This window comes from Tachysurus vachellii, chromosome 25, assembly GCF_030014155.1.
Source record: "Tachysurus vachellii isolate PV-2020 chromosome 25, HZAU_Pvac_v1, whole genome shotgun sequence".
NCBI lineage: Eukaryota > Metazoa > Chordata > Actinopteri > Siluriformes > Bagridae > Tachysurus > Tachysurus vachellii.
Window position 1 is genome coordinate 11,871,706 of NC_083484.1, and position 22,097 is coordinate 11,893,802.

Sequence of the window (22,097 nt, forward strand, 5' to 3'; positions counted from 1 at the left end):
ATTTGGTTAAGTTTCCCTAAAAAATTACTTATATTTATTTTCTCATCATAATATGTGAATTATTTGCTTTTTTAATCTAAAGAACACCATACTGTAGGTTTTATCCTTGTTATTTAATATTCTGGAACATCATCGCCGTTTGGTTTTGTTAGTTCCGACACCTTATAATAAGACCGCTATCAACCAGGAAGGGTGGTGAAAACATGTACTTCCATCAGGATACATGGAAGGAGGAAATCTGTTTGCCCTCTTCTGAAAATGTTAGCTCACTCATACCTACATAATTTGTGATTGACAAGGGAAGATTTTTACAGTAAGTTCTAACCTATTAGAACAAGCACTGTGGTCCAAGCCTTGCTGTTACAGAAAATTACTTAATAGATTCTGACTAGTCAAATTTCATTTATGCCATTCTCTAGTTTTTCGAAATGTCAGATTCCACAGCAAGGAAAGTGTCATACGAGCGACTCCACCTCATTTCACCCAGAGCAGCTGAGGAGCTTCAATTGTGGCATTGACCCCAGTTCAGATCGCACTTCATCACATCAAATATTCAACAGGTGCCTGGGTGTGCATCGGTGACAGCAACAAGGAGCAAGTGAAGGAAAACGGAGCATTTTTAAAGAAGAAAATAGGCTTTATCAGAGCAGAAAATGGCATTACAGAGAAATCGGTGTGTGCCTTTACCTACAGTGATGAACGACAGGCGATTATTCATAGAGTAACAATGTCGGAGATTTATGACGCGATGATAACAGAAGGTGGATGACTCGGCGATTGTGGACACTATTTCTGACCTCTGACCTTTGGCCCCAGCCTTCAGAATGTTCAAGAAGAAAGGGATGTCCAAGGTAACATTTGGATTTCTCTTTTTAGTATAACTTATGACGTAGTGATGTGGTGGATTAGCAGTGGTAGTTGATAGTGAGACTCTACCATTAAAGAAGACTGAAATATTAGTTTATTATACGTGATGGTTGATTTAATATTGTGAAAATTCAGCCATTGTTATCAGAAATGATAATCCCAAGAGAACTCTGTAGGTGGTTAAGTAGTGAATATTAAGTATTTTAAGTTTTTAATACTTCTTAGACATAAGAAGTACGTATCATAGCGTACTACGTATCGTTCTACAGGGCTAAATGTTTCCTGTCTCCATGAAGGACAATATGGACAATAGTGTGTAACAAATATGATCTGTCATAAATATCGGCTGATTACAGGGCCCCGTCTGTCATACAGTTAGTGTCTTGTTTTGCGCCAGTTTGGCTTCATGAAAAGCAGCTGGTTAGTGAAGACACATTCCTTTAATCCACTGTACCACAAAGCCCTGACAGAGAAACCCGAGCTAGCCACAGCGGACGGGTGTGGGGTTACTGAATGTCCTGTAGGATGCCTGCTTACACCAAGGCCTGGAATGCTGGTAAAAAAAAATGGCTTTATTTATTGCATTTTTTAATTATTTGTAGTAGCTCAGACTATAGAAAACTCAAAGGTTGTTATCTTTACCAACTATATCCAAGGTTACCAAGGATATAAACGGAAGTGTAGTCCGTAGTGATATGTACCGTCGTGATATGTAAAAATTGTGACTCCTGGCAACCAAACTAACTAGTCAGTATTAGATGTTTGCCTCAGAGCTAGAGATTGGTGTATTGATAATTGACACTTGGTCACATGGAAAGCCCATTGGGTTGCCAAGTCCTATTTTTGGTTGCCTGGAAATCTAGTCTTAATGTGGTAGCTAGTAATGTGCTTTGTTAAGTGCATTAATATAGAAACAAAAGCGCATATGTTGCAACATTTCATGAACGAATGAACCCAGCATCCATACTCTTTACAGCAGTACCCAGGTGTTAAGCTTAATAGTGCATGTTAGATTGTTTGGAGTAAACTTTCTTCGACCATTGCCTGCTCCTTGTATGTTTGTATACCACTCTGCTTCCCTTCACCATGTATTTTGGTAAGAGTTGCAGGTGCCAGCTGGGTTTTATTTTATCCTCTGTTCCTGCTCTTGTTGGGCAGTGGAGGCTGCAAAAAAGAGATGCTATGCAAAATGTCCTCTATTCCAGTGCACAGATGTGTGATATTCCAAGTGCATTAATGGGCAGCATTTGGGGGGGAAAAAAAGAGTCCCATGGTGCTTGACATGAATTAAGTAAAGTGATTTTGAGTACTGAACCGTGTACTCATCAGACTCTTTGAAAAAGAAAAAGAAGCAGCGTTTGTCACATATACACTACAACAGAGTGAAATTCTTTTCTTCTCATATTCCAGCTTGGTAGGAAGTACAGGGTCAGAAAGATACAACACCCTTGCAGCATAGAGTGTTAAGGGCCTTTCTCAAGTTTTCCAACAGTGGCAGCTTAGTGGTGCTGGGGCTTAAACCAACAACCTTCCGATCAGATCCAGAGCCTTTATGATTGAGCCACCACTCCCTACAACATTTTGTTGTGGCAATGGTGTTAAAATATGTTTTAGCATTCAGACAGCATTTCAGCTTTTCTCTAGTGTGTGTTTGCCATAATTGTATATTACTCCTATATCACCATATGACTTGGTCATTTTTTCCAAACCATGAATTCACAAAGACAAATGCAACCGTACTATTTCTGCTCCATTTTATAGATTTTGGCATTCATCCAAGCTGGGATTGATTTCTCTTTTCCCTTGTGAGTACTCTTACCTCAGCTGTTGCTAGAGACACAGCGAAAGGAGAATAAATGTGATTATCTTTGCATCATATTCGAGAAGATAAGTGCCATTTTTAAGAGAGAAACTTATAGCTGTGCTTCTTTTATCCAGAAGCTTTCAGCCTTGTAAGAGTTTGATCTGGAATATTGCACCAGGGACTGAAGAGCTGGAAGGGATGGAGTGAAATATAGACTGTGTGCAGGATAGACATTGCGTGAAAATCATAACAATGTAATGCAAATTCGTCTACAAGCCAGTTAAACTGCTTATGAATGACAAAATTAAAGGTTTTAGCTGTGGCTGAAAAGCCACTAAGCTGGTTTTGTTGTGTTGCATGCATCAACAGCTATAATGGCTTTACCTTTGGATGTGTTGAGACTGGTAATTTGTGGCTTTCCCTAAAGCATAATCTGGACTGACTAGAACCTGGGATGCACTGGAAAATGCTTGATGTGCAACTTTTATGACTTAACTGTACAAATCTGAAGGAGTGGCAGCTGTCTAGCTTACCGTTGCTTAATTGCAATGTGGCTAAATGTCACTTTGAATCCCTTTAACTGAAAGACAAACTTTTTATTGACCATCTTCAAAGGTTTCTCCTTGCCCAGTGCGATGCAGTTGGCTTTACCGGTAAGTGAGACGGGTATTTCTTCCTTTTTCTGTTGTCCTTTGATTTTTTGGCTCAACCGATCAGCTTGCAGATATTACTAGCTTTTATATGATCTTTCTTTTTACAAATAATTCGATTCTGCTGCTTAATGCTTAATTCCAGTCTCTGGAGCTTGAAGTGACTGAAGTGAACTTGCATTAGAGCTGCTCATACCCTGAGGGGGAAATAGCCTAGTTTGCACAACACATCCATAAACATGTCAGGCGGTGTTGTTTCTCAAATAGTGGCATGTGGGTGAAACTTCACAACGTCAGACTAGCCCCTACACAGCAAAGCTTAATCAGTATTACCAGAACCGGAATGAGCATGCTTTATAAGTCATAACACAACACAACTGATGCATTTTCTTTCTCAAGTATAGCGTAATGCTCGTGTGTGGTCTGCGCAAGCCCACATTCTAATCCTGTCGCACCAGAGCTGATCTCAAACTGAGCAACACTTGAATCAGCTGCTTAAAGCCTGCTTGAACTTGATGTGTGTGACATGGTAGGATGCAACATAGACATGTGCCAATAATGGGTTTTCCTGATGCATCGCAATTCTCAAGCTTTGTGTATCATAAAAAGTCTACTGATAAAATAGAATTGTTTTGTTATGGGTATATTTGAATTCTTAATTATTGTACAGGGTGCTTTCCCATTTGCATCTCGTAATCCATTTGAATAAAATCCTGGGGATGTTTCCTTTTCAGTTATATTTGTTACGACAGAGTGCGACACACTCGAGTGTGAGCCAAAACAGCTGGCAAACACGCCATGCAATTTAGGCTGCGTGCAACATGTTGTTTTTCTAGATGCAAGCTGTCAGGTCCAAAAGCTGTAGTGCTTTTGAACAAGGAAAAATAATTAAACCTAAAAGTTAAGTTGATTTAGTGTCAGGATTTACGACTACCTTAAATTAAAATGAGCCAGTTGAAATCAAAACCCAGAATCACACACCACATGTTCAGATCATTTATAAAGCATGAGGGCTAAAGAGAGACCAGTAACTGCTTTGTATCATAGGTAAAGTTTTTCATTACATAGGTAAACGTTCGTCTCATGATGCCACAGTAGATGCCAAGTGGGTGGGACCGTAGTCTCACTGGTCAATTTTGGAGTCACAAATGATTAAGTTGCTTACTATTGGTGGTTTGTTTATATCCAGGTCAAAATGTAGCCGTCTTATCGATAGATATAGTTTTTTGTGCTAAAATTACTTTCTCTTTTTCTCTACGTGCTAAGATTTTCTTCTTATCTATGTTTAAGCTTTTGATGCAGCTTAACCTCCCAGCCGATGCTTATCTTTCTTGCTCAATCAAACGTCACACAAGCTGATTTTTCCTGTGCTAGAACCTTTCCCGCTGTGATCCAGACGCCTACCAGAACTAAAAAATCTGTGCTTCTGTGGCCGACTTGAAACAGAGGAAGTAAAATAGCCCACAGTTCCCAGGAGAGCGAATCCAGTTAGAGTGTTGCTGACGATATGGGAGTTTGTTCTGTGTCTCCAACTCTGATGGGGGGGGAAAAAAAAGTTAAGGAGAAGTTAATGACTCTAACAATGGCTTTAACATACTGAATTTCCTCAGCAGGTAATGATCAAGGGGAAGTGCATGTGTGTGATTGTGGAGAACTTGTTTCGTACACCAGCATGCAGTATGGGAGTAAACCCTTCTGGCCAACGTATCTGATATATATCCCTGTGTTTTTTTTTTTTTGTTTGTTTGTTTGGTTGTTTTTTTCTTTCTTTCTTCTTTCTTTCTCTCGTCAGGCTCGGAGCACAGATAATCTGGACAGTTCTGGGGAGGCCGCCACCCGCTCCATTGGCACCACTGCCAACTTGAAGGGGAAGATGAGCAAAAGGTGAGCAACTGTGGCATAATATTTAGTTACTGTTGGTTCTAGGTACAATTTTTCATAGTACTTTTCATAGTATTTTTCCAGTTTACTGAATGAAAAACCAATTTCTCACACAGAATATAATATAATAATATATATATATATATATATATATATATATATACATACACACAGTATATTATAACATGCTTATTGTCACTATCAGCATCAGCACGTGCTTGTGTGTTTGAGCTGCGAATTGTAACATGTACACTTAAACCATCCAAGAAACAGATTATGTTCAATTATTTAAACTAATTGTGATGTGCGATTAATTTTCATAAAATGTTCACACGTTGAAATAGCACACAGAAATTGCCATTTCTTGTTTTATTCCCATGAATTGCATTTGAAATTAGTCACATTAAGAGATGAGTGACTGTAATTCGGCTGTTTAATTTGTGTCTTTAATTAATGTGTAGATTTCTGGTTATTTTCTACACGAATGTCAACCGAAGAAAAGCTGATCAACTGTATATCTGTTAAGCAAATTTTACTTTACCAACTAATTTTCTACCTGTTCCTACATTAATTATTCTTAGATGATGAAATAAATAAAAACTCACAAACACAAGTGACGTGGTTTAGGAAGCTGATTTGAAGATGGCATGTGCTTCATGCTTTTATTCCAGGTTTTTACCGAAAGTAATGCTGTAACAGCTAAAGCGCGCAACTCACAAATTGGAAAGTTGCCAACATGGCAGCCCATTCTGTCCACAGTAAATAAAAAATAAAGCAGTTTACTACTTTTTGTAGATGGTTTTTTTGTACAATAGGATGAACAATAGGAATTTTTAGAAAGTAAATGCATCATAAGCTCATGAACACTATTGTTAGCTGCATAGATTGCTGCTAACAACAAACTTTCATGGAGGTGTGAATGTTTTAAAATGGGGATTCGTGTAATTCAGTGTTCACACTCAGTATCAGAGAGCGACCAGTTAATCCCAGGACAACAGAACGTTTCCATACCTCATTGCTGTTCTGCATCAGTAAGAGAGTAAAACTGCAGCTGCTGAAAAAACAGCCTACGTCCAGTGCTAGTTGCATGCATACTGAATCTATCTAAACCGATCACCTCCCCAATGAGCTGCTCTGAATTCTAAAACAGGAAGCGTTTTTGGTTTCACTTCCTTTTACAGAACTGATAGGGATATGCAAATCTCACTCACAGCATCATGACTCAGTATGAGTCTAGTATTCATGTAGATACTGAAAAGCTTCTGTGGGGATGAGTTAAAAAAAAAAAACACAACCAGCTATGTAACATGGCATCTATTATATAGACTGATCATTTAGATGTATTCCCAGAGTGTTTGATTTTTTTTCCAGTGTTTTTACCACAGCAATTTGCCAGCAGCTAGTTTTTTTTATTGACATTTATGTATCAATTAACATATTACTTTTTACATTTACTGGTATATTTAATATGTAGAACATAAGTAATGGCAGGAACTTGTTTGTGTTATATGTATTATTTGGTATTTATTTATTAGAGGTGGAATTCATACTGAATATAACGATAAAATAATAATATACCAACTTTGGAAGTTGTATAATATTTCTTCGACTGTAAAAAATGTACAAAAAAAAAATGTACTCATTTACTGTGTACAAGTAAATGAGGATGTAAACCTGCTATCCGATGCGGTGTGAAATTTTTATGGAATTTCTTAAACAAATTCTTATACAGCGAGACATATTGTTTTCAAAAAAATATTTCTAAAGGGTTTGAAAAAGTGATGAGCTTGGATTCCTAAAAATCATTAAGCAGAACAAATATTTTAAGCTCTTATGAGTTACGCTGTGATGGCTTAGCATCTTGCCCAGTGTGTCCCCTTGCCTTGAGTCCCATGGGATAGGCTTTAGGTTCCCTGTGACCCTGTGTAGGATAAACACTACAGAAAGTGAACGGATTGATGGACGTTACCGCTTTGTGAAGGTCCTTTCTCTATCCCAAAGGACGTACTACACTAAGCACTTAAACTCTACACTACCACTTGGTGTATGAATTTTAGAAGGGTTGTTTCAAATGGGCCACTTAACATTTTTACTACACAGAAGTAGAAGCCGTTTCCTTGTCATTAGCAAATGACATCAAAACGCACGTAATTCGCTACATTAGCTTTAGCAAAAGATGCGGAATTTTTAAAATGTAAACATTCAACACCAACTGGATTTGTTAGCCACTCCCCCTTTCTCTACATAAGCAAACTATTCTTCTACGTCATGTAAGTTAATGCTCTTGTTGGAATTTTCAGTGTAAACACACTGCTCACACTATGTATGCTATATAGCATCAAATGATGTACAAGTTTGCAGTTTGGGAGGCACCTTGAAATAGACTTATGTTTCTTTAGATAGCAGGGGGAAACAAATCATAATGTTTCTACAGCATTAGTTCACAAAATATGGGGTCTGTGAAATAAAGCCAGATTAAATATTTATTTATTGATTTATTTGGGGGGATTCTATCTACTATTATCAAAGATAAGTTTATGTATGATTTCTTATAGCTATTGGTCTGTTTGCCTGGTCAGTTGGATTTAACGTGACTAAAGCAAATCACAAAAAAAAATGGAGCAGATTTTCTTGCCTTCAGATTATGATGGAGCGTAATTTAGTAAATATGTCTATAAAAGCAAATTGAACCAGTGTGTGGAATTTATTTAACACATTTAAATATATATAAGTCCCTCAAGGACTGTGTACTCGATCGCTGTATTTTTTTTTTTACTGACCATTTGTTCTCTTGTTTTGATCTCAGGCTGTCTGTCGTCAAAGGCCACTTCCCAAAGCTCACTGACTGTGCCCACTTTCACTATGACAACGTCGCCTTTGGTTCGATTGAGGTAAGCTTTAATAGCCGGCATCAGGTGTTAGGAGTTTTGAGTCAATATCTATAGCATGTCAAAGTGTCAGAACTTTTGTTTCACACGTTTTTTTTTTTTTTTTTTGCGCTCAGTGGTATGTGGTCTGTCTGATGCTTTTGTGGGCTGCAGCTCAACGAGTTTCTCCTCTGCCCCTGAGCCTGTGTACCAGTGAAGCTGCCTGTGAGCTAAACTGACACTCGATGGATTCTCTGTATGTTCAGGGGTTTTTTCCCCTCTAGTGTCTGCAAATTGAATATCCTGAGTGTTCCTCAAGTCACTCTAACGAGCTGATACCAGTTCCCTCATACACCCTGCTGGTTATTCAGTTCAGTTCAGTTTTATTTCTATAGACCTTTTAACAACACTGTTGCAAAGCAGCTTCACAGGAATATAAAAATTTCAAATAGAAATGATCAAATTTTCAAATTAATTGATATACAGAGGTTTCCTGTTTATCTGGAAATCACTCCTTTTTCAGTGAGAGCTGCCAACTTCTGAAACTTCTCGAAATAATTGTCAGTAACTGTCGGTGATCAGACGTGTGCGTGTCCAGTGAAGTGACATATTTGTGAAAAGCTGACATTTATATAAATATGAATCGACTTTTTCTCCTTCCAGAATATTTCATTTTAGTAGCAACAGAACTGATTTGGAACACTAGTTTCACTGCCCACTGATTATTACCATGGCATCTAGTAGTTGGACCGCCTACTACAGTGATTGGCTAGTTGCATCTATAAAATCACTGTATGTAAGAACATATCATAACTATAGCGTATACGATCGTCAACTATACGAGCTAAGTCGATTCCGTATCCCGGAGAAACTGCGTCCATATATTTGTGATGTGGGTCGTGCTGCCGTCCTCCTCCATCGCACAGCACCAAATGCACACGTTTACGCTGACGTGTCAGACTTGTGTCTGAATATAGAATGTTTGACTGTACTTTCCTTAAATATACACACTGTGTTATTGCATGCAATTTCCAAGTTTCTTTGCAGATTAGCATTTGTGTGTGTGGGGTGTGTGTGTGTGTGTGTGGGGGGGGGGGGGTGTCAAGATATGTCAGGTCTAGAAACTTGATGTGAAGGGGGCTCAGTGAGAAGACTGTACTGCAATGTAGAGGAGGAACATTGCCAGCACTGATGCACATCGTGTCTGGCACTCTCTCACACACACACACACACACACACACACACACACACACACTGCACTGGAGGGGAAAAGCAGCCACCCGCATCTTTCTTTCTCCGCCATTTAGGATGAATGACCTTTCTTGCTCAGAAGTCTGGGTCATGATTTCAAATGTCTAGAAGCCTGTGGACACACACACACAATTCTCTCTCTCACACCTAATGTCTTCAAATGTTTTTTGCATACCTTGCACTCAAACATCCATATGCAGTTTAAATTTGATGCAATGTGTATTTCCTGTTCCACTGAACCATATTTAAAGCAGAACATGAACATTTATTCGTTCAAGATAATAATTCTGTAAGATGACTTAGGCGGCCCAGAGGTAACAGTCCTAATCAGACGAATCAAAAGAGAAATGAAGCATCTCGGTGTGTAACCTATATGCTCTTTTCATCCTTACTTGCTTATTCTTTTGCCATTTCTTCGTGTTGTTACTCCTGATCTCATCTCTTGTCATCTTGTCTTCCAGCCACTTCTTCATTTTCTTTTTGTTTCTTTTTGTCTGTTCTACGATTTTCCAGTCTTGCCTCTGCTTGTAATAGCTTTTCTCTCCATGTCTCCTTTACTTTATTTTCTCTTCTTGTGTTTTCTCATCTCATCTCCCCTTCTTGCTGCCTCGTGTTTCTTCTCTTTCTGTCTCATTTCTCTTCCTCTATTATATTCTTGTTTACTCATTTCGTCTCGTCTCTCTCTCCCTCTCTCCCTCTGTGTCTCTCTCTCTCTCTCTCTCTCTCTCCACTTCTCCTCTAGTTCTTTATCTTCTCATCTCATTTCTTCTTGCTTCTTCTTCTTGTTCTTGTTCTTCTACGCTACTCTTGTCCATGTTCATCTCATCTTGTCTCTTCTCTCCACTTCTCTTCTTCTAAGTTCCTTATCTTCTTGTTTCTTTTCCTTGTCACATCTAATCTCATCATGTTTTCTTATTGTCTCTTCTCATCTCTTCTCTTTCATCCCCTCTCCACTCCTCTTCTCTCCTCTCCTCTCCTCTCTTAACTTTAAAACAGTTTGCTGTACCTCACAGGCTTCCCCTGTTACCCCAGCAAGCCAGAGCAGAGTGTTTGTTCACTCATCGTGCTCTGCACCAGCTTGAATTCAGTGCACTTTTGAATAGTTCATGCTACAATTATTTTCCCAATTCAGGAGGAAGTTTTTTTTTCTCAGCTTGTCTCTAGTCCAGGAATTCTTCATGGGCCTACAGACGTGTAGGATCATGATGCACTGTAATTCAGATGTAATGTCGGTCCATCATGCAGTGTGGTGTTGAGAAAATCAGAAGAAGAAAAAAAATCAATTTGAGTGCGTCACAGGCTTGGGTAATTAAGAGGAAGCTGATAAGGGCCAGAAGGATGTGAAACAGATGGTGACCATGGTGGTGTTCGCAGGGATCTTCCTATTTCCTCTAACCGACTTTTGGTTTTCAGAGTGACTTGTACTTCAAAATGTTACTACAAATGAACCGAAATCAAAATTCTGTGTGTGTGTGTGTGTGTGTGTGTCTGTGTGTGTCTGTGTGTGTGTGTCTGTCTGTGTGTGTGTGTCTGTCTGTCTGTGTGTGTGTGTCTGTCTGTGTGTGTGTGTGTGTCTGTGTGTGTGTGTGTGTCTGTGTGTGTGTGTGTGTCTGTCTGTGTGTGTGTGTGTGTCTGTCTGTGTGTGTGTGTCTGTCTGTGTGTGTGTGTCTGTCTGTGTGTGTGTGTCTGTCTGTGTGTGTGTGTCTGTCTGTGTGTGTGTGTGTCTGTCTGTGTGTGTGTGTCTGTCTGTGTGTGTGTGTCTGTCTGTGTGTGTCTGTGTGCGTGCGTGTCTGTGTGTGTGCGTGTCTGTGTCTGCTTGTGTGTGTGTCTGTCTGTTTGTGTCTGTCTGTTTGTGTCTGTCTGTCTGTTTGTATGTGTGTCTGTGTTTGTATGTGTGTGTGGTGTGTGCGTGTTTGTCTCCCCAGCTTCAGTTTGCTAGCGAACAAAGTGATGCTAACTGGAGCTCAGCCAATGCTAAAGACCTTGTCTTCCTCGTGCAGGTCTCCTGTCAGGTGAGAGCTAATGTACATGCTTTTATTTAGCAACAATAGCTAAGCATCTCAGCTTGTTTTTTTTTTCTGGTTACAATGTAAACTGTAGTTTAACCATACTCTGTTATCCACACCCATTTATGCAGCCTCATTATTTATTTTGTCCAGTTCTCTCTATTCCTTTACTATAGACTGTTAATCTTTAACCCCTTTTCTCTTCCCTCATTTCTCTTCCTTTCCTCCACTCTGTATAAAGGGTAAGACATGGACGGTGCGCCGGACGTACGAGGAGTTTCGCAACCTGGACGCTCACCTGCACCAGTGCATCTATGATCGGCGCTACTCTCAGCTCCTGCCCCTGCCGTCACTCACTGAGATCGGGGAGAGAGTGGAGGTGTGAACAGATGGCACCCTTTCCCATGCTATCAGTTATATAGGCCAAGTTTTACGCCATGAGCGTTTGATCTACTGCTAATTATATGTATGAATATATGACTAAGGTTCAAAAAGCAATTTTTCTTTCTTATCTCTCTATCTCTCTGTTCGTTCCATAGCTCTTCACCCCCATGCTCTCCGAGTACCTGAACCGTCTCACCGTGATCGTGGACAGTAAGCTGAACTGCGGGCCTGTGCTCACCTGGATGGAGGTGAGGCAAATACACTGCTCTATACAATAACATGAGCAGTGTTTTACAGTTTCTTTTATAGGTTGTTAGAGTGACACCTATGTAGCTTTTATAGAAGAAGTCTCCAAGAGCAAAAGCTGTTGTACAAATTAAAATACATCCCAGTCATTTATTATTTTTATATTTTATTGCTATTTTTATTATTTACCTTTATTTTATCAAATAAGTCCCACTGTCATTAAAAAATAAAACTCTTTTACTAGAACGACCTGACCAAAGTAGCCTTAAAAACTTTCAAAATAAAAAAAACAACATATTCTACATGATGGACAAAGAGCCACAAAAAAGAGAAGCTGCTATTTAAACACACGCTCACACACACACACACACACACACACACACACACACACACACGTTCGCATGCCTCAAGTCATCAGTGGATATAAATATTTCTAGTTCCAAGTCATTTCCTTATATAATGATATGGAGCAGAAAGAGAAATATGTTTCTGTTTCCAAACATTTCCAACACAAAAAAAATTTTTTAATCAAGTTCTTAAAATGTTCTGTTGCCACCCTGCTCTGTTTTGTAGTATCTTAAGTCACCTATGGTCAAATCTAAAAGTGTATTTTTAAATTTTTTTGGTGATGTGCCATAGCCATTAACTCATCTCTCATAGACAGATCATATATAAAGTTGTCATATGTGTTTTTCAGATTGACAATCATGGCAATCGTTTTCTGCTAAAGGAAGAGGCGTCTTTAAATGTCCCAGCAATCGCAGCAGCCCACGTCGTCAAGCGCTACACAGCCCAAGCCAGTGACGAGATTTCTATTGAGGTAAATGTGCTCTGTTCGGTTCTGTTGATCCAGATGATCCAGAGGAATCTTGATCGAAATTGAATGAAGAGGAAACTGAGTAGAGTTCATGTAATAGAGTGAATTTCATTTACCTGTGAATATCTGAAGGAATATAGAAAAAATACCGAAATGAACAAAAATATCTACATTTGAGTCAAGTAAGAATAAAATAATGACTTAATTCTTGTCGGGGGGCACGGTGGCTTAGTGGTTAGCACGTTCGCCTCACACCTCCAGGGTCGGGGTTCGATTCCCGCCTCCACCTTGTGTGTGTGGAGTTTGCATGTTCTCCCCGTGCCTCGGGGGTTTCCTCCGGGTACTCCGGTTTCCTCCCCCGGTCCAAAGACATGCATGGTAGGTTGATTGGCATCTCTGGAAAAATTGTCCCTAGTGTGTGATTGCGTGAGTGAATGAGAGTGTGTGTGTGCCCTGCGATGGGTTGGCACTCCGTCCAGGGTGTATCCTGCCTTGATGCCCGATGACGCCTGAGATAGGCACAGGCTCCCCGTGACCCGAGGTAGTTCGGATAAGCGGTAGAAGATGGATGAATGAATGAATGACTTAATTCTTGTCATGATTTTTTTTAAATGCTTCTCTTTAGAATGTTGATAGAACCATAGTTTTAACTTTTATTTCCTGTTATTAAAACGTGTAAAAGAACACACAGCGAAGTTCTCCTTTTCATTATTTCTTTCCAGGTACCTGGCAGGATGCTTTTTAGCGCTCGTGCCTCGGCCTGATTCTTCACTTTCACACTGTTCTGTCACACTCCTCCTCTTCTTTTCTTCTCGTCATCACCATCATCATCCACTTTATTCCTGTACCCTCCCCAGTCTCCGCTCTATATAGTGGCTCTTTCTGGGCCAAAGAACAGGGTCACCTGGCACATTTAGGACTCTTTTTTCTCACTCCCTCTCTCCTAATACTTTGCTTCCTTTCATCTTTTCCATCTTTCTTTTTGACTCATTCTTTTTTTTCCTGACTCTTTGTCTTTTTTGTTTCTGTCATTCTTTCTGTCTTTAACTCCCTGCATCAGCCTTTTTTTAATTCCTGTTTGTTTCTTGCTCTGTTTTTATATCTCTCACTCTTGTGCCTTCTTCAACACAGTCTCTCTCTCTCTCACTCTCTCTCTCTCACATCTCTAGTCTGTCTACTTCTCCTACTCTCTCATTTTCTCCTTTCTCTTGTTCTCTATTCCCTCTTCTCTTTCACTGGCTCTTTGCTTCAGACTCTGGGCACTTTTTTCCTCATTGTTTGTGTTATATCCTTTTCCTTTCTGTTAAATCCTTACTTATCTCGTTCTTTTACACTTATGCTTAAAACTCTTCCCCGGTAAGAAGTGGTCACAATTTTTTTTCATTGCTTAATTCCTGGGTCAGGGAGAGGACCGGGTTTCTGGGCAGGACCGGGCGTGTAGAGAAGCATGTTTGGGCTCAGATCACAGCTGTTGTGGCTAGATAGTTCAGTCTCGTGTTTTGTCTACAAGCTCCACATTCAGGCATACAGACAAGCTCACATTAAAGACTTCATTGTGTGATTTGTTTATAACACACATGTAGATTTAGAAATTCTGGCCTGGTAGTTTACAAATAGTCTCGACTTGATTATCAGTGCATAGATGTTCTTTTAGCTGGAGCACAAACATTCACCTATAACCTAAACAATTCTAACTAAGGCTTTGTCTCTGGTTTTGAAGGTTGGTGATATTTTGTCTGTGATTGATATGCCAACCAAAGAGGAGACCACCTGGTGGAGAGGAAAACATGGCTTTCAGGTACCAGCTAAAGCATTTATATCCTAAGATCACACCTAAAGGAAGACTCTTGAAGTATGCGAAAACATGTGTGCATAAAGCCTTCGTGGTTGACATTATAATGTATAATAATATATTAAAACTTCACATAGTAACGGTTTCATTCAAATACTTAGGTGTCACATTAGACAACATTATAATAAGCTTTTTAAGATAATTGATTAGATGTAAGTGAGATCAAAAATTGTAAAAAAAAAATGTAACATATAAACAGGTTTGCTTCAGAAACTTTTACTATTGAATACAAATATTAATTTGTATGGGGGTAAAAAGTTAAATTTTTATTAATTTTAAATTATATATATTATATTTGGATGTTTAAAAAAAAAGTCTGCTAAAAAATTGTGATGTAAGGAAAAAAAAAGATGAATTATCTTATTTATTATTATTATTATTATTATTATTATTATTATTATTATTATTATTATCTTATTTGTAAATGTGATATTTTGTTCAACAAATTCAAGTGAGATGCAAATTAATGGAAAGACAATTACCGCTTTACACACACGTGCAGTAAATGGGCATGTGACTGCTCAGAATGAACTATTTTAAAAATAATCATCCTATACCTCTCATCAATAAAGTGATTCTGATGAACCAGCTGAATCAGCTGTTTCTGTGGCATTTTCTTGACATCTTGGTTTCATTGAAGCTGTGGTCTAAAAAGAGCTCATAAATCATGGACAGAATGTCATATGAAAGAATTTTTAAGGTATATAACACGAAACACTGTGAAGGCCATGTTGATAGAAAAGTGTATCATGGTAACGTGACCAAGGACATTACGTTCTGCCAAAAATTACAGAAGGACAAGAAGAAAGCGTCAACAATCTAACGTATTCTGCACATATCTGGGCCCTGCGGTATGATGGTGAGATGAGGCTTTTTTATTAAAATAAACATACAAATTTGCTCAAATCACCCCAAACCATGTGGCAGAATGTGTTATAGTCTGATGAAACCAAGGTAGAGAAGCATGGTGGTGGCAGTATCATGCCTTGGAAGTGCTTCTCTTCAGCTGGAACTGGGGCTCGATTTGAGTTACATTTAAGTTATGTTAGTATAAAACCTTCATGCATCTATTAGTTAAAGATGAAGAAATGCTCAAATCCAGGTCAACAAAAAGGAATGGAAGATGATGATCAGCATTGGTCAGATACCAGACCATGTACAGGAGGTCCCTTCACAATCTGATAGCTTCTTGAATTGTTATTTAAGTCCCATCTTTCTTGCAAAAATGCTCCAGATCTAAGTCACTAGGCACTTGTCTGAGTGCACTTGTCTCAAGTCTCTAAGCCGAAGCTTTTAATGTAAATGCTAAATAAATAAACAGCAAACCATCAGACATACAGATTGATCCCCCACCACGCTTCATGCATTGTTAATCTAAATATATTTACACTATTAAGTGTTCCAATAAGTGGGATCAGCTCCTGATTTGATTGCTTTTTTTTTTTTTTTTTTTATCCTGCAGGTTGGCTTTTTTCCCAGCGAGTGTGTCGAGCTGATCAATGAGAAAATGCCCCAGTCTGTCAGCACTCCCGCTGCCAAGATGGGTACTGCTCACCATTCTTCATTCATCCATCTATCTTTGTACGTGCTATGATTTGTTCAGAATTACTAAATGTCTTTATTATTATAGAGTGCGATGGAGGCAGCTCTAGACCTGGAGTCGCCAGTGCGCCTGGTCCGTCTTCTCCCACATCAGGTAAGCATTCCATACATTACCAGTTATTTCTGGGAAAATCTATTGCAAGATTTCACTTTATTTTTGCTTGGCAAACTCTGCAAATTGAAAGGTGCTTTTGTGATCTGTAGTTGAAATGTTTCAAATTAGGGTCATCATTAGCGCCAAAAACAGTTTTTTTCCACATTTTTTCTAGATTCACAGGCAAACTTGTTGATAATCATGCATGAAAATAATGTTATGTACCTTTATGTGGCCATAGCTGTATCTGCTCAAGCCTTTAGTCATTTGCATAGCTTTAGAGTAAAAGTAAAGAAGACATTAAAAGACATTTAGGACTGCATGTAGTGTTGCCCCACAGCTCCAAGGTCCCATATTTCTCTCCTGAACTTGGATTCCAGTCTGTGTGGAGTTTCACATGTACTTCCTGTGACCACAAGGGTTTCCTCTGGGTTCTTTGGTTTCCTCCCACCTCCAACATAAAGTGCTAGGAAAGAGTTTACTGAAGATTCATTAATTTCACACAAAGCTCTACGATCCAATAAGACCAATTGACTATGCGCACAAGTACTGTTTATCATATACAGTGTCCAAGAGATGCACAACACAACAAACGTAACACGGTAGAAAACCAAATTTGACAACACATGCAAATGCACTCTAGCAGAATATTACCAGAAAACAATAAACAAGTGTGGCAACAGAAAAAAGTATGGGAAACCAATGCAAATGTTTCTTCACAAAGATTCTGAGCCGTTCTAGAGAACAACAAACGTTTTTGGAGTTTTTCTCGGCCAGGGTTGTGTGTAAGATTTTATTTATTTTTTTTTAGATAAACATAAATCATAAATACGTCCGAATATTGAGATGATGCTTTAACTTTACTCAGTACATAATAAATCGTTTGAGCTTGTTCAAGTCTCACCTTCACAGCATGGATTTGCATGAGTAAAGCTTTTAAGACAAATATTTGTGGTTTTTCCTTGCGGAAGTGGAAAGTGGATTGCCATCTCCTCTAATCAAGATGAAGAATTTTCATTGCTTTTTACATATATATATATATATATATATATATATATATATATATATATATATATATATATATATATATATATATATATATTACAAAAATATTACAAAAATTTAATATTACAAAAATATATCGATATTGTGGTGTCACTTTTTTTTTTTTTTTTTTTTTTTTGTTTATTAAGGAAATTTCTTAGTGTTCAACATCTCTCAGCCTCTTTGAGCCCAAAATACATTTCCCAATACAGACCACCTCTCCCCACAAGCAGGCCTATGTATATCCAGCCTTACATATCCTTGTTTTCTGACTGACACCGAAAATGTCTTGTAGCACACTAAGACTACATCCACAACAGTTTTAGTACTGCATTGCAATTGTATATAGGCATTCTGATTGATGTGTACAATATATTGGTTCTCTCTGAGCATTGTGCTATATCTTTAGTCCTTCTGTCCTTTTTTTCTTTCTTTCTTTCTTTCTTTCTTTCTTTCTTTCTTTCTTTCTTTCTTTCTTTCTCTGTATCTCTTTTTCTCTCAGTTTTTCAGCCTTGGTTCCTAAGACTCACTGGTAACACCTTTTGAGTAGAAATTAACACTCCTTCGTTCTGTTGCAAAACAAGGCTCTCCTTTGGCTTTCCCTAACGTTTTTTTTGTTTTGTACTTAAACCCAATAGAAGTGTGTAACTAGAATTTAAGCCATTTATACAACGAGCAGATTGCGTGGTCGAACTGGAGTGGGCGGCCGAGTAGAGTAGGCATCAACCATTATGAAACGTCGTGACTGCTTCCCTCTGCTCAGGCATCTCGCTGTATAAATGAGAAGCTGTTGTTCGGATGAGCAATTTTTGTTTGTTTCATTTCACTGATATTCACTCACTCACACTCACTCAATGGGATTCTTCACCCAAAAATGCTGTTAACAAACAGGTTGCTAGCAAACACTACATGAAAAGGTTTTCATTTACTGTTACATTTTAGGATTAAATCTTCTTTTTAATCGTGCTTTGCAAAAACCTTAGCTACAAATTCTGACCTGAATTAACACTACATTTGTGGTATCAGTATCTATCAGGTGTGTAACGATGCCATTATGTATTTACACACTGCACATACAAGCATCTTCTAACACTAACATTATGCATGTTTTGAAATCGCCAGCAGTCAGCCATCTCTTCTTCGCCACTTGTCATTACACACTAGTGAGCTATAAAGCAAAAGGTGTGCAGGTTTTTTTTTTTTTATTATTATTTCTTTGTCTCCCCCTTGTGGCAGTTTCCAAGAAGCACGGCAAGCTGATGGGTTTCCTTCGAGCCTTCATGAAATCCAGACCCAGCAAGCAGAAGCTGAAGCAGAGGGGCATCCTGAAGGAGCGGGTCTTCGGCTGTGACCTAGGAGAACACCTTCTCAACTCCGAACACGATGGTATAGAGACACACAGGCTTCAAATATTACTTTAAACATTGCTCAGGTTGTTATAGTTAGACTTGTTTGTGTTTGAAATGTTAGTTCCGCAGGTCCTAAAAAGCTGCTCGGAGTTTATTGAGAAGCATGGCATAGTAGATGGCATCTACAGGCATTCTGGGATTTCATCTAACATCCAGAAACTGAGGTGTGTCTGTCTGTCATCACTGCAGCTGAACTCTTGACAGAAATTGTATTATTTTATAGCATTAGGTGTTTTTTTGGCAATATAATTTGACATCACTGCTTTTAGAAAACAAAACTATATTTTATCAAAATGTTTTTATTTAGGCTAATTTATAACCTGACCTTGGCACATCACATCAAGGAGCCATGGATAAGGAGCCTGATTAGATAAAAGCTGTTTATAAGCTATGTGTGATTTTTTTTTTTTTTTTTTTTTTTTTTTTTTTTTTTTAAAAACAACAAATGGCACACTTTTCTCATTTGATAGTCAAACCTAACATACTTAGTTAATGATAAAAAAAAGATCCATGAAGCTCCACCACTGCATAATCAAAACAGTGTGCACACTTACACACACTATAATGATGACAATGGACAAACTTTTAAAAGGTTTAAACGACCTAAAATGAACACATGAAATGACACGGATTGTAGCTCATGGAACTAGATGCATTGTTGATGTAGTAGACAGTGAAGATTTATGTCTGGTGAAAAATGATGCTGTTGTTAGTCATTATTACACAATAGTCACTCGTGTGTGTGTATGTATGTATGTATGTATGTATATTTGTGTGTGTGTGTATGTATGTATGTATGTGTGTGTGTGTGTGTGTGTGTGTGTATGTGTGTGTGTGTGTATATATATATATATATATATATATATATATATATATATATATATATATATATATATATATATATATATATAATATGCATGTTATGGGTCACCTACTTAATGAGTTAAATGGCTATTAATTCATGACATGATTAAAATGGTTCAGTCCCATTCCCCATCCTGCATATGCTCTATTTTGATTAGGGATATTACTTCTAAAAGTTAACTCTTAATGACCTCTTCCACTTTTTTTGATGATGATGATTTCCAGGCATGAATTTGACAGTGAGAATGTTCCAGACCTGACGAAAGATGTGTACATGCAGGACATTCACTGTGTAGGCTCCCTCTGCAAGCTCTACTTCAGAGAACTGCCCAATCCGCTTCTCACCTACCAGCTCTATGACAAGTTTGCTGTGGGTTTCATTTTTCAATAACTCATTATCTCAGTGCTGTTTAAGCGTTCTGTCTGGTTTGTTTAATTGCTAATTGAGTAAGCTGGTCCTCAGTTTATGTGAATCTGTGTGGATTCGGGTTTGTAGGATTGCATGGGGGAGATGACAGAGGATGAGCGCATGGTGAAAGTGCACGATGTCATCCAGCAGCTTCCTCCACCTCACTACAGGTACAGTAGATTGCTATTGCTGAAATTTAGAGCCTCTGGTGTGAAATGTATAATTCTGTTGTGTGATCATGACTATTTTAAGTGTAGATTTAAGAAATGTATATTCTTAACTATAATTTTATTTTATACAATTAAGATTTTGAATTGCATCATTATTTCCCAAGGAGATTTAGTTAGGAAGCTAATCATGAAAATAAGTTGGATTATTTTAAACACTGTGCCATGATGATGTGATGATAATGAGATGTGCGTCTCTCAGGACATTAGAGTACCTCATTAAGCACCTGGCCCGTCTAGCCACCTTCAGTGAAGAGACCAACATGCACATTAAGAACCTGGCCATCGTCTGGGCTCCAAACCTGCTCAGGTAACCAATAAACATTCAACAATGTTTGCATCCAGAATTCGTATATATTATGGAATGTTGAATCAATCAAGTAAAATGGCAACTTTTAATTTTCTCCTGCTGATGTACAAATAAAAGACTATATAAATACAGTATTGTTAGGATGAAAACATAAATTCTAATATAAAGACAAAGCAACTACTGCTGATTGTGTGTAATAGATCGAAGGAGATCGAAGCAGCAGGGCTCAACGGTGCTGACCCATTTAAAGAGGTGCGCATCCAGTCAGTGGTGGTGGAGTTCTTACTCACCAATGTAGAGTTGCTCTTCAGTGATTCGTTTACATCAGTGGGACGGTTTTCCGCAGGTACGTTTCTCCTTCTCCGTAATAGATCTCAGCCTTCCATTTTTTATGTTAATGCGGAAAGTCAAGATTCACTAAAAGTTATTGGTTTTACCAGTCTGCCACACACACATCTTTTCATGTAGCACATGAGAACTCTCAGTAGCACTGGAAACATCTTATCTTCGCTGCTTATTTTTAAACCATGACAATATGAGATGATTCAATATGAGATTGACTTCTTTTAAATTACCAGTGAAGGGAGTACATTGAAGTTGAGCTGTGTTTGTGGTAGTATATGGTGAAACATGAAGTTTGTAGCATGTGTGTTTCTATAACAGCAGGATTCACAGAGCGCAAGATCCCACGCCGGCCTCCAAGATCACGGTTGGTTAGTCTGCAGGAAGCACGTGGGGAAGCTCCAGAACCTGGCCCCACCTTTCCTGACATTGATGCAGACCAGCGCCGTTTTTCTGTCATATAAAACATACCAAAGCTTGGACTCATGGGCCATAATGATGCCTCAGATTCCCAGATTGCTGTATTTGCTTTATAGTGTACAGAGTGCATAATTTTCTAGTTCTGCCTGGCTTTAGTGTGAAGGATATGATTTTTTTTGTTAATTTGTTTATTCCCAAAGAGATCCAGACATTGAATAAACATTTTTGTAAAGAATCCATCAATGTTTGTACAGTCTAATAAAGCAACAAAAAAGATGAATAAATTCATTTTAACCAATTTATAGTATTTGGCTTTAGTCATCTTGTCGTTTTAATGCTATAATTTCTAGGTATAGTTTTTGGTATTAAGATGTTTTATTTCAGAAATCAGTGAGGATATTGTGTGGGTCAGTGTTCAGTATTGGTGTTTTTGAGAAAAAACGAGGAAGGTAAATCATTTAATTTCAGTTAACGTGTGCTTTGTTTGTCAGCTTTGCTTATTTATGCAATTTTTTAATTGATGTAAAAAATTTAATCTAGGCTTTATAGCATATTGTTTCGAAGTACTTTGCTTTCTCTCTGTGAGCTATAGCAAGCAGAATTGTTGTGCTGATGTTCAGTGTTTTGCTAAGCTTTGAGTGTAATTTCTGAGTATCCAGGTTAGGTAAATCTGTTTTGTACGTCTGCTCGCCATGTTGAAAAGCTCTTACAGACTTTTGTGCTGTCGTACGGAATCAGGATGTGATCATCC

At 38.3% G+C, this 22,097-nt stretch overlaps 1 protein-coding gene across 9 annotated transcripts in view; it reads left to right on the top strand.

Moving 5' to 3' along the window:
• arhgap33 (Rho GTPase activating protein 33) overlaps window positions 1-22,097 on the top strand; it is a 44,887-nt gene that overhangs the window by 16,568 nt on the left and 6,222 nt on the right. For 5 of the 9 annotated variants that reach the window (XM_060862300.1, XM_060862302.1, XM_060862305.1 and 2 more), the window contains 16 exons: window positions 3,287-3,324; window positions 5,114-5,205; window positions 8,009-8,093; window positions 11,246-11,332; window positions 11,568-11,705; window positions 11,866-11,958; window positions 12,654-12,776; window positions 14,494-14,571; window positions 16,088-16,169; window positions 16,256-16,321; window positions 18,602-18,751; window positions 18,836-18,938; window positions 19,864-20,008; window positions 20,135-20,217; window positions 20,477-20,584; window positions 20,785-20,930. In XM_060862300.1, the coding sequence (XP_060718283.1) occupies window positions 3,287-3,324; window positions 5,114-5,205; window positions 8,009-8,093; window positions 11,246-11,332; window positions 11,568-11,705; window positions 11,866-11,958; window positions 12,654-12,776; window positions 14,494-14,571; window positions 16,088-16,169; window positions 16,256-16,321; window positions 18,602-18,751; window positions 18,836-18,938; window positions 19,864-20,008; window positions 20,135-20,217; window positions 20,477-20,584; window positions 20,785-20,930 (1,617 nt within the window). The remainder of the gene's footprint in view (window positions 1-3,286; window positions 3,325-5,113; window positions 5,206-8,008; window positions 8,094-11,245; window positions 11,333-11,567; window positions 11,706-11,865; window positions 11,959-12,653; window positions 12,777-14,493; window positions 14,572-16,087; window positions 16,170-16,255; window positions 16,322-18,601; window positions 18,752-18,835; window positions 18,939-19,863; window positions 20,009-20,134; window positions 20,218-20,476; window positions 20,585-20,784; window positions 20,931-22,097) is intronic. The other 4 variants (XM_060862308.1, XM_060862306.1, XM_060862301.1 and 1 more) reach the window with 1 other exon arrangement.